General features: G+C 45.2%; 1 protein-coding gene across 9 annotated transcripts in view; it reads right to left on the bottom strand.

The window, feature by feature from the left end:
- Positions 1–4,391: 4,391 nt before the first annotated feature.
- PTPRA (protein tyrosine phosphatase receptor type A) overlaps positions 4,392–15,341 on the bottom strand; it is a 171,142-nt gene continuing 160,192 nt past the window's right edge. For all 9 annotated transcript variants that reach the window (XM_006042724.4, XM_006042727.4, XM_006042725.4 and 6 more), the window contains 4 exons: positions 7,554–7,679; positions 7,319–7,470; positions 5,673–5,808; positions 4,392–5,031 (listed from right to left, as the gene is read on the bottom strand). In XM_006042724.4, the coding sequence (XP_006042786.1) occupies positions 4,957–5,031; positions 5,673–5,808; positions 7,319–7,470; positions 7,554–7,679 (489 nt within the window). In that variant the 3' untranslated portion in view covers positions 4,392–4,956. The remainder of the gene's footprint in view (positions 5,032–5,672; positions 5,809–7,318; positions 7,471–7,553; positions 7,680–15,341) is intronic.

The raw sequence follows: 15,341 nt of genomic DNA, 5'->3' as shown, positions 1-15,341 counted from the left end.
TCAGGACTGATTTCCTTTAGGATTGACTGGTTTGATCTCCTTGCAGTCCAAGGGACTCTCAAGTCTTTCCTCCAGCACCACAGTTCAAAAGCCTCAATTCTTTGGTGCTCAGCTTTCTTTATGGTCCAACTCTCATATCCATACGTGACTACTGGAAAAACCACAGCTTTGACTACATGGACCTTTGTCGGCAAAGTAATGTCTCTACTTTTTAATATGTTGTCTAGGTTTGTCATAGCTTTTCTTCCAAGGAGCAAGCGTCTTTTAACTTCATGGCTTCAGTGACCATCTGAAGTGATTCTGGAGCCCAAGAAAATGAAGTCTGTCACTGTTTCCATTGTTTCCCCTTCTATTTGCCATGAAGAGACCAGATGCCATGATCTTAAGTTTTTTGAATGTTGAGTTTTAAACCAGCGTTTTCACTCTTCTCTTTCACTTTCATCAAGAGGTTCTTTAGTTCCTTTTTGCTTTCTGCCATAAGGGTGGTGTCATCTGCATATCTGAGGTTATTGATATTTCTTCCAGCAATCTTGATTCCAGCTTGTGTTTCATCCAGCCTGGAATTTCCCATGATGTACTCTGCATGTAAGTTAAATAAGCAGGGTGACAGTATACAGCCTTGACATACTCCTTTCCCAATTTGGAACCAGTCATTGTTCCATGTCCAGTTCTAACTGTTGCTTCTTGACCTGCATACAGATTTCTCAGGAGGCAGGTAAGGTAGTCTGGTATTCCCATCTCTTGAAGAATTTTCCAGTTTGTTGGGATCCACACAGTCAAAGGCTTTGGCATAGTCAATAAAGTAGATGTTTTTCTGGAACTCTTGCTTTTTCTATGATCCAGTGGATGTTGGCAATTGGATCTCTAGTTCCTCTGCCTTTTCTAAATCCAGCTTGAACATCTGAAGTTCTAGGTTCATGTACTGTTGAGGCCTAGCTTGGAGAATTTTGAGCATTACTTTGCTAGTGTGTGCTGCTGCTGCTGCTAAGTCACGTCAGTCGTGTCTGACTCTGTGCGACTCCACAGACGGCAGCCCAATAGGCTCCTCTGTCCCTGGGACTCTCCAGGCAAGAATACAGGAGTGGGTTGCCATTTCCTCCTCCACTGCATGAAAGGGAAAAGTGAAAGTGAAGTCGCTCAGTTGTGTCTGACTCTTAGTGACCCCATGGACTGTAGCCTACCAGGCTCCTCTGTCCATGGGATTCTCCAGGCAAGAGTACTGGAGTGGGTTGCCATTGACTTCTCCATGCTAGCGTGTGAGATGAGTGCAATTGTATGTTGTTCGAACCATCTTTGGCATTGCCTTTCTTCGGGATTGGAAACATTTGCTTTGTGGGTTTAGTGCAAATGACTAAGTTCAGTAAACTAGCTTAATTCTGGTATGGTTTTACAAAATGTTTTATTCAAAGGTCCTGGTGTTCATCTTAAAAGAAGAATGGAATGCCTTTATTTTTTCTGTAATTTGAGTGTTATCATGCCTGAAAAATCCAAACATGAAGCTCTGGTCCCTTTCTCTCTGGCCACATACTCAGCCTTTTAGGACTATTTGCTGTCTGCTTCCAGATTATAAATTCTGGAATAGAATTCATCCTTGTATCCCTCTCAACAGGACACAGAAAGTCATTTGTTCACCACTGAACTCTTAACTCCTACTCAGCCCTGAGGCCACATCATTCCAGTCTGGGGGCTGCTGTAGCCAGCTGGAAAAGCAATTTTGAGTTGAATGCTCAGGTGCTGCAGCAGTAGACTGGCACCCTCCCTGGGGCACCTTCTCCCCTCCCCCTCAGCAGGTGGCCTGGGTGAAGGATAGAGCATTAGCTAGAGTCTTGGCAACAGGACTGCAGTGGATGCTCCACGGTAAGGAACAAAATGGAGAAAAGCCAACATAGGCACTATTGGGGGTGTGTGTGTGTGTATGTGTGTAGTGGGGAGGTCTGGGTTTGGTGCCGTGTGTGAACTATTGTGGGAGAGTGTGTGTGTGTGTAGCAGGGAGGTCTGTAGTTTTGGTGCCCAGTAAGGAACAAAATGGAACACGGGAACTATTGGGGGGAGAGTGTGTGTGTGTGTGTGGTGGGGAGGTCTGTAGCTTTGGTGCCCAGTAGAAGTAGAGCTGGGAAGGGTGGGGGCAGAGGATGCTGGAGGCTGCACAAAGGGCAGTGGGCTATGGTGACTGGGCAAACCCCTGGGTGTAGGAAGCCTGATCTGCTGCCTCTGGGCTACCCTGTGGAGTCACAGCAGGAAGCAGGGTGTGTGGACTGGAAGCTCACGACTGGAGAAAGGCTCAGGGTCCACAATACAGACTGCAGTAATGCCTGACCTCTGAGGAAGGGGCTGTGGAGGAAGGCAGTCACTACATCAAGGGGGGAGCTAGTGCACAGGAAGACTGGATCCTTGGGGCTCAGCACTGAGGATGAAGGGGTAAAAAAAGAATGTGTGGGAGTGAACTGTGGGTGGGGGTAGAGGATGAAGGAAAACCCAACACAGAGACTATCTGATGAAGTGATGTCTCTGTGAGTGTAGCAGGTCCCAGAGGTTTGGGGAGTGCGCTGCACATGGTCACAGGTGACAGGCTGAGGTGTAGGCACTGGGTGAAGTGGGCTTCCCTGCCCTTCCCATTTGTGCCACGTGAGCCTCAATACACTTCCCTTTGAGCCTGTCGGGTTTATGTCTCTTGATGCCAGGTGAGCCCTGAATAGCAGGAAAAGAGAGGTGGATAAGGAGTGATGAGGGAGAGAAGGGCTTGGATAACTCCCACTTGAAGATGTCTGTTTAGCAACCTGGGGATATGTTCACTGCATGGCTTGCTGACCCCAAGGCTTGCCCTCTTCCATGGGCTTGGACATGATCACACAGAGGCACCAACAGGTAGTATGCAAAGAGACAGGGTTTCCTTCCCAAGCACAGCACCCCTCAACAGAAATTCTTGAGATTTTTGTCTTTGCTTAATTTATCCCCACTTCTTATAAACCTATTGACTTTTGGGTTTATTGTCCCTTACAGTTCCTTGCTTCCTATAGGAGGCCCAGAGTACAAGAACCAACTTATACTACTTACCTCATGCAAGCTTTCAGAAGGTGATCTCTTGTGGCGCCCCTGCTCCCTGCAGACATCCTGAATATGTGGGGGGAATTTGGGTCCCATCTTTAGTGCATCTTTGTTTGCCTGGAATCTGAGGCCCTCTGATCAGCTGCTCCGCTGACCTTTCCTTTTCACTCATCTGAGCTTCCAGCATCTCTCAGGTCCAGTTTAAGTGCTACCTACTCCCGGAAGCATGGACCACTGATCTCTGAGCATGCCTCCATGGGCCAGGCTGGAGTGCTACCTTTCACTTCTGACAGCCCCCAAGGTGCCCCTGGCTCCTCAAGAAATGCCCTGAGGGCTGCAAGGCTTTGTCAGCCCTGCACTTACAGTCATGGCAACTGGTTTCTTCTCCTGTTCCTGTGAGGGGCTGATCATAAGGAAAAGAGACTACAAACAGACACGCCCTCCCAGCTCTGCCCTCAACTAAAGACCACATTTCCCAGTGCCCTTTGTAGCTCAGTGTGGGCTTACAACTAGGGTTTAGCCAATAGGGTATGAGTGGAAGTGAAAAGTGCAATTTTTATTTCATGTCCTTAAAAATGAAATTGCTTACCCATGCTCTTTTTGCTTCTCCATGGGAAAAGACAGTGAGCTCAACTATCAGGATGAGAACAACGGCCTAAGGGTCTCTGGGACCATGAGATGAGGATACTGGGTCTCTAGACTGGGCAGACTGTTACATGAAAAATAAACAAAATGGATGTTCAACGTTTGCCTGGAATCTGAGGCCCTCTGATCAGCTGCTCTGCTGATCTTTCCTCCTTTTTATGCATCCATTTTATTTAACACACTCTGACAGGTTATGCTCAAACTCAAACTGGGATCTAGACTTTCACCAACGTGACCTCTGGATCTGAGGCACTTCTACGCAAGAGTTCTGGAAATGAGGACAGATATGTAAGGAAATGGAAGTTGTTTAACACAGTAAATGAGGATATAAACACCTACTCTGGACAAAGTGACATGATCCAAATCTGCAGCAGAGCACCAAGGACTAGAGAGGTCAAACTGATCCACAGCCAAAAGCCAAGCCACCCCTTTCCTCCATGCCCCTGCACTCAGGGAAAGAGCGAGGACTCAGGCCATCTTCCCTAGGGAGTGAGGCTGGCTAGGACGACTGCACCAAATATATTCTGGGAATGAAAGAAGGGTGTGGCAGCTACCTAAGAGGTAGAGGGACTGTGTATGTTGGAAAAAAGGCAGACTGTGCCCTCCCTGCAGCCAGCTAAGACAGGTAACAGTGGGCTAGGAGTGGCGCAGGAGAACCCAGCCCTGGACTGCCCCGGCCCACACAAAGGGAGAGACATTCCTCAGGGAGTCAAAGCTTTTATTACCTGATAATCCCTAGTGTGGTGCCAGAGATACCACTCTGGTCCCTTTACTCCCCATGGTGGGATGTGGGTGGTACGAGAAGGGGTCAAGGGTAGAGAGGGGAGAGATTATTTACAGAGCAGGAGGGGACAGTGGTCTGACTGGGGGCACTGGGACAACCGATTTCCTCAAGAGCTCTAATAACTTTGTGCTTTTTTTTCTCCTTAGTTAATACCTAGCTACCTGGAATGAGTTTTGTGTTTCTTCTTTAGGAAAAGATGTATTGATATAAACCAAAGAACAATCAAGCCCAATTTCCAGGCAGAGGATTTCATGATTTCAATCCAAACATCACACTATTTAATTCCCCAATAAAACATTGGAAAAAGGACTATCAGTGCTAACACATTTACATATAAAATCTCCACCTAATAGGTAATAGAAGCCTATGTACCAATTTCTAAAACAGTTGTAAGATATATACACAATTTAGGGTATATTAACAAAACAGAATATTACAAAATATTAAAGGCAATTCTCCTGTCCACGGGGCCTCATTGCCTCTCACTTGAAGTTGGCATAATCTGAGAACGCGTCAATATATTCCTGCACCACCTTGTAGCAGAACTCATACTGTTCCTGCAGAGTGAAAGTTGGGGGAAAAGGCCAGGGTTACTGAAGAGAGCAATATATCTGCAGCTCCTGACAAACCTGTTCTTTAAAAAATGGAAAATTAATAAGCACTTTTGCATTTCCACCTGAACCCTGATCTGCCTGCCTGCAGAATTCTGACAACATTCTTTTCTGGGCTGAGTGAAGCCACCTTCTCCAGAAAGCAGAGACTGGAGGTGCAGATGGTGGTCCTAGCCCTTCAGAGGTCAGACGTGAGTTCATATCTGAGCACACACTCAGTGCTTACTGGTCATCTAGACTGTCAAGAGAACTGCTGAAAGGGAGCTGAGGAAAGGAGGTAGTCCTGAGTTCTCCCCACCTCAGACCCGTGGAGAAGTGAAGAGCCCTGACAGGCACCCCTTCTAGTCTGCACTGAGGCCACCAGCATCTCTTACTGGTATGGGGCTAGGCTATGCCCCCAATGCTCTCCTGCCTCCCAAAGCTTATTCTGTTTTTCTGAGGCACCTTGAGCAAGAATGAGTCCGTGGTTACACAGCCTTCTCTCTACCAGATAGGCCCCTCAGAACAGCCTCCCCCTGAGCTGGCTCTGGCAGAGAGAAGCTGTGGATGGTGTGTGGTGGCATGGATAAATAGGCAGGGCAGCATACCAGTGTCTGGACCATGTGTGGCCTCTGCAGTCGCAGGCTCTTGACGGTCTGGAAGACATCCAAAATCCCCTCCGCTTTCACCCGTTCCAGGACTGTGCTCAGGGCACAGAAGGTCCCTGTCCGTCCTGCCCCCGCACTGTAACAAAGAGATACACTCATCACACCTGCGTGGTGCAAGGTAGCTAGAGAATCTGGGGTTAGCCAAGAGAGGGTGACCAAGGGAGAGAGGAGCATGGGACACTGTAAAGTGTGGGCAAGGAAGTGTTTTTCGAAGTCAAGGAATCCTTTTGTCAATCCAATGGGCTAAAAGCCATGTTTTCATCTCTATTTCTCATATTGCTAATAAGAATTAGCATCTTTTCATGTTTACTGTCAAATGGTATCAGCTGATATACTTTGCCACTTTTTCTTATAAACGTTTTTTTGAATGATTTATTTTTGTATGTGTAATAAATTAGCACAGTTCAAATTTCAAAAGGTTCAAAACATATCAAGTCTCCTTCCTACACCATTTCTCCATCCTTTCAGTTTCCTCCTGGGAAACAACCAATGTCATCAAGTCCTTGTGTGTCCTTCCAAAGATAATTTATGCATATACCACACATATTTTTTCTGTCTCCCTGTGCTTTCCTCACTAAACAATAAATCTAGAGGACTATTCCAAACCAGTACGTAAACAGATTCTAATTAATTTTCTGAAGCTCTGTAGTATAAGATGTATCAGAGCTTATGGAACCAGTCCCTTATTAATATGTTCAGATTATTTACCGTCTTTAAAAAAAATTTTTTTTTTGGCTGTTCAGTGTGGCATGTGGGATATTAGTTCCCTGACAAGGGAATGAACATGTGTCCCCTGCATTGAAGCATGGAGTCTTAACAACTGGACTAATAGGGAAGTCCCTACCATCTTTTACTATTATAAACAGTGCTTCAATTCTTGTAGTTACAATTTCATTGTGGCCATCTGAAGAACATTTACTGGGTCATTTCTAGAAGTTCCTTTGCTCATTATTCTATCTTCAGAACAAATTTGCAGAAATTTTAAATATATACTTTCTTCCCCTTTAAGAGAGATTCCCTTCTCCCAATTATAAAAGCAATACAAACATATGGTAAAATTTTATTTCTAAAATGCAGTCTCAAACAATGTGCCCCAAACTAAATCCACTCCCTCCCCCATGAGTTCTCATACTATCTTTCTTCTGTCAGTGACACCAGCAACTATAGCCAGCCTAGGACACCCCTCTTTCACAACTATGTCTTATTCATTTTTCTTCAAACTGTTCTCTAAATCGTTGCGCTTTTCTCTTTTCCTGTGTTTCTTAAGGAGGCAGGCCTTCCCATGTTGCCCAGCTGGTCTTCCCTACTGTCGGTCTCCCCTTTGTTCCCCTTCCCCAGCACTATTCCCTGCCCAGCATTTTAGCTTTGGGACTGTTGTTCCCTAGCACTGGAAGTGTCGAGTTCAAACTCCAAGATCTTCTCATCATCTGGGCCTGTCCTAGTCATCAAACTTGATTGCCATGTCTCACCAACATCCCACTCTTGCCTGGCTTTCATCAGAGTCTGACAGAGGCTCCCATCTTGCCCCTCTGCCTGCCTTTTGTGTCTTTTTCCTCTCTTCCGCCTGAGGGCTGGGGTGGGCGTACCTGCAGTGCACGGTGATGGGGTGGTTCCCTGACTGTTGCTGCTGCTTCTGCACGGCTGCAATGATGCTGATCATGCCCTTTCCATCACTGGGGATGCCCACTTCAGGCCAGCCATGGAAGTGGAACTGCCGGATCTGCCGGCTCTTGTTCTCCTTGGGAGGGAGGAAGGAGGATCAGAGAGGTAGGTGCGACCCTGCTTTCCCTATGGGAGGAGCCCACCCACCAGGCATCTTACCCTGGTGTTGGTGACCAGGAGGTCTCTGACGGTATAGCTCTCACATTCTTCCTCCTTCTTCAGCTCCACTGTGATGTCTCCATATGACACCAGTCCATCAGAGGGCCAGTACTGGGCACACTTCTCCTGGGGGACAAATGGGAGAGGTGAGAGGCTCAGAATACCACGTGTGGTAAAAGCAGGGCTGCTCTATGAGCAGACTGCTCCTCTCAATACAGTCCTTTTTACACCAACACGCTTCTTCCCCAAGGTATCAAAAACTCAGCGTCATTCTATTACTTACCATCACTGTAATTAACTTCTGATCCTCAGCAGAACATCCATATTTAACAACTTAAGTCTACCAATCACTTAAGAGATAATCACTTAACCTTTTACTGTTATTTATTTATAGTCTAATTTGCAACACCGACAGATTTATGAAGACTTCTGACCTTCAGCTCATAGCTGCATCTAACGTTTAATGGCAGGGTGGAGGAAGAGGAGGAGTGAATGTCTTTGTTCCGATTTCTTCTCCCCCCGACCCCCTTGGGGTGCTGCCACATTTGTAGTTGCTTATATACGTCAGATTGCTAACCCAGAAAAAAGCACCAGCTATGGCGCTTCAGAGCCCGGTCCACAGTGTGCTTTCATCCCTCTCCTCTCCAGCTCTCTGCAGTGACACCTTACAATCGCTAGCTCTTGTGTTTCCGTTCTTGTTAGCACGAGCTGGTTTACTGCGTTGTCTCTGCTTGCACCTGGCTCAGTTCCTTCTACAGCACCTTGCACACTGCCTGCATCTAGTAGGTTCTCAGTAAGTATCAGGGCTTCCCAGGTGGCGCTAGTGGTAAAGAACACGCCTGCAATGCAGGAGATGTAATGAGACACGGGTTAGATCCCTGGGTTGGGAAGAGGCCTTGGAGGAGGGCTGGCAATCCACTCCAGTATTCTTGCATGGAGACTCCTATGGACAGAGGAGCCTAGGGGGCTACAGACCATAGAGTTGAAAAGAGCTGGACATGACTGAAGTAACTTAGTATGTAAGCAGTAATTATCTGGTAAATGACTTTTAATGTCTATAGAACAAGCCAGGGTATAAATACATAAACAAAAATAACAGTTATGCTGTCCTTTTTTTAGAGCATTTTAGGGGATATCCTAGATCCTTCACTGTTGACAATTTAAAGATACTCAGCCATAAATATACTCTATGCTTTATGTTCACTAGGAAAGATCTGGGAAAATTAATACAAAAATAAAAATCACCAATAGTTTCTCAGTCCAAATAAAATCAATATTAAAAGTCCAATTTAATGACTTTAAAAAATATTTATTTGGCTGCACTGGGTCTTAGTTGCGGCACAAGAGATCTTTATTTGCAGCATGTGGGATCCAGTTCCCTGACCAGGCCCCCTGCATTGGGAGCTCAGAGTCTTAGCCACTGGACCACCAGGGAAGTCCCTTAATGACTTGCTTTTCATATGTGTGATCATTCATTACCCCCTTTATACATGACCCTTAGCTCATTTTAAAACACAGGATTATTAAAGTGGTGGATCAAGGAAATGCCATAGAGCAGTGCTTTTCAATATGTGACTAGGAGCCCTGGGGATACCCTGAGAGTCAGAGCTCTGGACCCTCTCTTCAACAGAACAGTTTTAGAAAAGTCAAACCTAATTTAAGTTTTTGAAAAACCAAAACCCTTAATTAAGGCTCACCTTAAATGAGACTATGCTGGTTTTCAGGGATTCATGGGCAGAATGAGTTTTGCTATCACAGTTCCTTCCCAACACTACCTTTATACAGTTTATCAGTCAGAACTAAAGACTGGGCTTTAAAACCATTAGAAACACTAAGATACAAAGGGCTTGACAGCAACAGACTATAGGAGCCAGAATCACACTATGACAAGAAGAAATTATTAAGGTTCCATACTTAACAGCCTTCAGATATTTTAGATCTTCTTAGTTTAGGCAAAGAGGCGTAACAGAGAGGAAAAGGAGCAGCCTGGAAGGAGGACTCCCAGGGATGTACCACTGAACCATCAAGAGTCCCCTCTTCAGGGAGTTCCTTGGTAGTCCAGCAGATAGAATTCCATGCTCCCATTGCAGGGGTCACAGGTTTGATCCTTGGTTGGGGAACTAAGATTCTGCTAGCTTTGTGGCATGGCCAAAAAAAAAAAAAAAATAAGAGGCCCCTCTTCAAACTATGGACAAAGAGTTGGTCAACAGTGAAAGCATGTAGCCAGAGCAGGCTGACTAATGGGGACAATCTGCCATGATTATCTGTGACAGGCTCGAAAAATCAGATTAGTGCTATTGTAGGGTGAATGTCAAGGTGACACAGCTACTCCAGGGAAGCAGGTATGGTGTGCTGAGAAAAAACAAGCACACTTCTGGGGATAGGATTTAAGGAATGATATGAGATAAAGAGAAGGCACATAAGGTGATTTTAGATGTTGGACCAATGGCAGGAAATGATCCTACTCAGCCAGGTGAAGGCTTACTGAATTTAGCTTCTGTGTGGGCTCCACAACAGAAACAGAAGAATCAGGTGGGGCTTAAATGGGACTTGACTCCCATGGTGCCGCTCAAGGGTGTGGGGAGACGTATGGCAAAAAGAGCTGTAAGAGAATCCAGAGCAGGGGCCAGCAGTGCCAGTACCCACTGTTTCCCAAGGCAAAATGCCTTGGTGTCCTGCTGAGAATGGAGACATGAGAGCCGAGTTGGGGAAAGCAAGGCTGACAAATATGGGACCCTGCTCTCAAGGAGTAGAGGCTAAGACTCATCTCAGAACCCAAGCTCCACTTTGCATGTGAGGGCCAAAGGGGATGAGGGAAAATGGCAACTAGGAGACCTAAAAGAAGCAATAGAAACAGAGAGGAAGAAGGACCCAATTCAAGTCTTGGCGTGGATACCTCAGGAAAAGTTTTTAAATTTTGTATGCATGGGTCGATTTTCCCTCAAGATAAGGAAGCTCAAAGAGGATTTTTAAACAAGGAATGATATATTTAATTTATATTTTCAAAAACATGCTGGCCTCCATGTGGAAAAGTGACTAAAAGGGGATGGGAATGGGAGTAGGTGGACTAGCTGCCAGGCTACTTGAGTGATGGAGGAGAGAGATGATTGTCTATATTGGGGTGACAGGAGTTACACTGAAGAGAAGTGAATATAATACTCAGCCTATGTCAAGACTCAGTGACAGACTGGTTGTGAAGAGTAAGAAAAGGATAGGAATAAAGGTAACTCCTAGACTTCTGATATGAGCATCTGGGTGAAACGTGGTACAGTGTACTGAGATGGGTAAGGATGGAATGAACCAGTATGAAGGAAAGGAGGAAACCAAATTTTATTTGGGGCATATGAAGTTTGAGATTCTTAACAGACACCCATGAGAAGATATTACATAGCTATGTGGTCAACAACTGGAAATGCTGGTGGTTTATTTGCTAAGTCATGTCCAACTCTTACAACCCCATGGACTATAGCCCACCAGGCTGCTCTGTCCATAGGATTTTTCTAGGCAAGAGTACTAGAGTGGGTTGCCATTTCCTTCTCCAGGGGATCTTTCCAATCAAGGGATCGAATCCAAACAACTGGGAAGGTGGGGGGGTAATTAGGCTAGAGACATAGATGTGAGAGTTCCTGGCATATAGATAGTATTTAAAGCCACAGAACTGGATGAGATCCCCAAGGAAGTGAGTCAAAAGGGAACAAAAGTGGGTTAAGGCCTCAGTGTTGGACACTCCAATAATTAGAGGTCATTCAGAGGAGGAGGAAGTCACAGAAGAATAGCAAAGGAGCTTCCAGGCCAGTGAGTACAGGAATGACATCATGGAAGTCAAGGGAAAAAAGTGTTCTGAGGAGGGAGTGTGTGTTGGCGTACAAAGGAACTGCTACAAAGGAACCAGAAAGATAAGAAAAGAGAAGTAACTTTTGGATTGTCAAGATGGCAGTCACTGGTGACCTTGACTGAAGTAGTTCCCAGAGGACTCAAGCCTAGAAGGATGAGGAAGCTGAGAAGCTGAAAGACAAAGGTAGATGGATCACCCACATACAAACATTGGCCTCCAAGAACAGAGACAGGAATAGGAACCAAAAAAGGGGCAGCAAGCCAGGTGTTGGAATCATCACTGGATGACAGATTAGAAATGAGGAGTAGGTGTTCAAGTCTAGTAGATGAATGCTTGGAAACTTGCAAACAATGTAATCTAAAATTTACATTGTCAGGTTATGGACTCTAGGTATTGGAATCCCCAAAGAAGTGGAAACAGAGAAGTTTTTCAGTCTTTTCTCCTGCTGTCTTTGTTTACCTTCCTTCCACTATATAGCACTAAGTCTCTTGCTATGGTCTAGGGCTGACAACAGTGATGGGGATACAGAGCTCTGTGGGCTGGGGTCTGATGCCATCGTGTTTTATTGTCTCTCTGGAGAAGTAGAATGTGTCCTTGGGCTGAGTTGACCCCATGCAGAAACTGCTAGGACTGCTCTGCTCACTCTGATCATGGTCCAAGCTGCAGCTGATGAGGGAACTCAGGCCTTACCAAACATCTTGGTGGACCATTATAGTTAAAATGATGGAGAAAAATAAAACAGGGAGAAGAGAATTTTTGGTTTTAATTCCTTTGGAATTTTAATATATACAGAATTTACATTTTTGGATCAGATGTTTTCTCTGGGAATTTAAACTGGGGGTGGGGAGTGGTCTTAAAGGAGACACTCTTCACTGTCTCATTTAGACTTATTGTGTTAATATCTCTTGAGAGCTACACCTGACAAGACGAATGGGAAGTGGAACATAAAGTAAAATTTTCTTAGAGGCCAATGAGGCTGGTAAAGAATGTTACTATAACCTGTACTGATCCATTTCAGAAGCTTCTGTTTCACTGGCCCTAAGACAGAGCATAAGGCACAGTGCTAGTAGGCAGAGGGGAATGGGCCGCACCACCTGAGACCAGTGTGTGCATGTCCCCTCTCTCCCCACCTCTACCCGTAAGAAATGTTTCCTGCCTCTCTGCCCTGTACTCTTACTAGGTCTGATGTTGGGGGCCGGCGTGAGGCACTCTGCCCATGGCAAAGGTCATGAGGAAGGAGGCTCGACATACGCAAAGGCGGGATCAAGCCTCAGGAGTCCCCCTGGAAATCCTCGAGCATCTACCCCCATAACCAGAGCCTGCCTACTTTACTACTTTGTGCTCTTACCTACACCTCTGACTTTACGGGGGGCTGTCCCCCACCACCTCTTTCGGAGAAGGAGTTAACCTAGAGCTCCAGTTAATAATAATTCCTGGGTGTGATAGGAATGTTTCAACCTACAAACTCCTCTGAAGGTTCTCTAGCCTACCTGACAGGCTTGTCCGGCCACATGTGATTGCTCACAGCCTCCCAACTGTGAGAGGCACGAGATGCTTTAAACCTTCTAAAAACAGGTTCTTTAGAAAAGTTAGAAAATTATTAGTATAAGTATAATGGGCTGATTAGAAATTGTATTGGTGAAGGGTTTTTCATTTGTTGAGCCAATGTTTACTGCTAAGTCTCCACATCCCCTGCCCTTATACACATTAATGAATATATAGAAGAAATAAGTATTAACCTTTGATATTAATCACGTTAGACCTTAGGCTAAGTAAATTCTTTCCTTAACTAAAACCCACTACACCCTCTCCCTATAGGAGTGTAACTTTATTTGGGTGGCGTCTGTTTTAAGAATAATCACCCCTGGAGAAATAAGTGTCCTGGTTGACTGACCGCTGTCACAAGGAGAGGGTCGTAAATTGTCAGCAGGCCCCCGGCCAGAAGATGATGTAACACCCCTAAGACCTCTGTATATATTTGTATGAAGCACCTGACTTGGATAAAAGTCAGGACTGCTGACCCTGCGTGACTTTTGCATAAAGTCACTTTTGCATACATCTCAGTGTATAAAAGTAGACCATGGAAAATAAACAATTGGGATCAGTTCCTCGAAAGACTGGTCTCCCCATGTCTCTCTCTCTCTCACTCTGGTTGAGTCTCCATCTGGAGCGCGGAACCCACCATGCTTACTAATTATGCCTGGGCTTCTAAGATCCAACCGGGGAGGCCTCAGTGTCTCCTCTCCTTCGGGAGAACGGAAGGATGCCTGTGGCCTACGTAAGTGGTGCAAATTTCTTGTCTTGAAGTTTTATTGGTCCCCCGCGTAAACCAAGCTACTCAGCCTCTTTTCTCCACTGAATTTTCCTACTGAGCTATCCTTATTCTATTACTCTTTATATCCTTAATTAACATTTAATTAAGCAGTTGTTCCCTGACCCTCGCCTATGCCATCTCTGCTTCGAATACCCTGGATCAGCTGGGGCTGGACCCCGGCAGTCTGCTTCAAGGATGGAAAAGCCTGAAAAATCTGACTAGACAGAGTCTGAGGTATTCATTGGGCCACTTTTTATTACGGGGCAGTGGACAGAGAATGTGCTTGTCACTCCAGCATTTTCTGCCTACTCTTTGCATCTGACTGCTGCAGATCCAGGGGGCAGAAGTGTGGATGGAACCGCATGTAGGTCCCTATTTGCATGTTCCATCACAGCTTATCAGAGAGGGTCAGGATACTGCACCTCATTCCTGACAATAAAGGAGCTCATCCCCCAACTGGCCTTTATTACGCAGGTGTACACTTCCCCCAAATTTCTCACCTCATCAGTATTGTTATTAATGATAGAGGAAGATCAAAGATCTATTATGTATGTCTGTTGATTAGGTACATGATACAAATCCAGGAAGAGAAATCTTTCAAATTTAAATGATTAAATTTGAAGAAAATCTTGACAAATCAGAACATCAGGTAAGCATATACAAAGCCTGTATCAAGGTTAAAATAAACAAACTGTCCAAGTACAGAATGGGAATGATGTGGTTTGGAACAATTAACATAAAAAATGTGTTTAAATCCCCGCTCCCCAGGCCCAGTTCAGTCCAGCAGCATCCCTGTGGCAGCGACCTCTCTGCTTTTGGCTTGCTCATTTCTAATGTGTCCTTCTAACTGCAGTCAGAGAGATTCTAAAAAACTTACAAATCTGAGACTGTCAAGGGTTCTTAAACTGCTTTACAAAATTCAAACCCTTCACTCTGGCTTAGAAGGACCTTCTCCCCAGGGCCCTTGCTGGCCTCTTCTGCTTGTTCTCTCGATTCTGCCCACTGCTAAGGCATCATGAAGCAACCATTTACTGCACTGTCATCCACAGCAGAGAGAGTGTGAACATAATAAGCACTATCTGAACAAAGACTGGGCCACTCTGTAATACTGGGAGAGGTGGGGTGGGAAGTGGACAGAGAAAGAGCGACCCCTGAGATTGTACGTACTCAGCAGAGGCTTCAAGGTTCTGACTCAGGAATGATGTTTGAGATTTCCTACACTGAATGTGAGCTGGCCTAGGGGCCTCTAAGGTCCCTTCATATTCTGAGTTCACTGACAAGTCTAATTTTTAATTGACTCAGGGCTTTTAAAAAAAGATTTCCTTGTTATTCACTGTTAACTTGTAAGTTTCTTGCTTCTGGAAAAAGAAAAAAAGCATGTGGTATATAAACAGGTCTATAAACAGGTCAGCAAATGTGCTATGGAACTAGCTATTGGATATATATGAAGAAACCATAATATTATTCTCTGTCATCCAATTAAAAAATAAGTTTCTTGTTTTTATTTCTCAAATTCTATTGTTTTCTTTTGGGCAGTCAGCAAAGAGGTGACCCATCTTCCCATCAGTCTTCTGGTTAATTTCTCTGGCTTGGAAGGCTCCTTAAGGGACTTCACACAAGCTCCAATGGAGCTGCAGTC

Source organism: Bubalus bubalis, chromosome 14, assembly GCF_019923935.1.
Source record: "Bubalus bubalis isolate 160015118507 breed Murrah chromosome 14, NDDB_SH_1, whole genome shotgun sequence".
NCBI lineage: Eukaryota > Metazoa > Chordata > Mammalia > Artiodactyla > Bovidae > Bubalus > Bubalus bubalis.
This window is presented reverse-complemented; position numbering and strand designations above follow the sequence as displayed.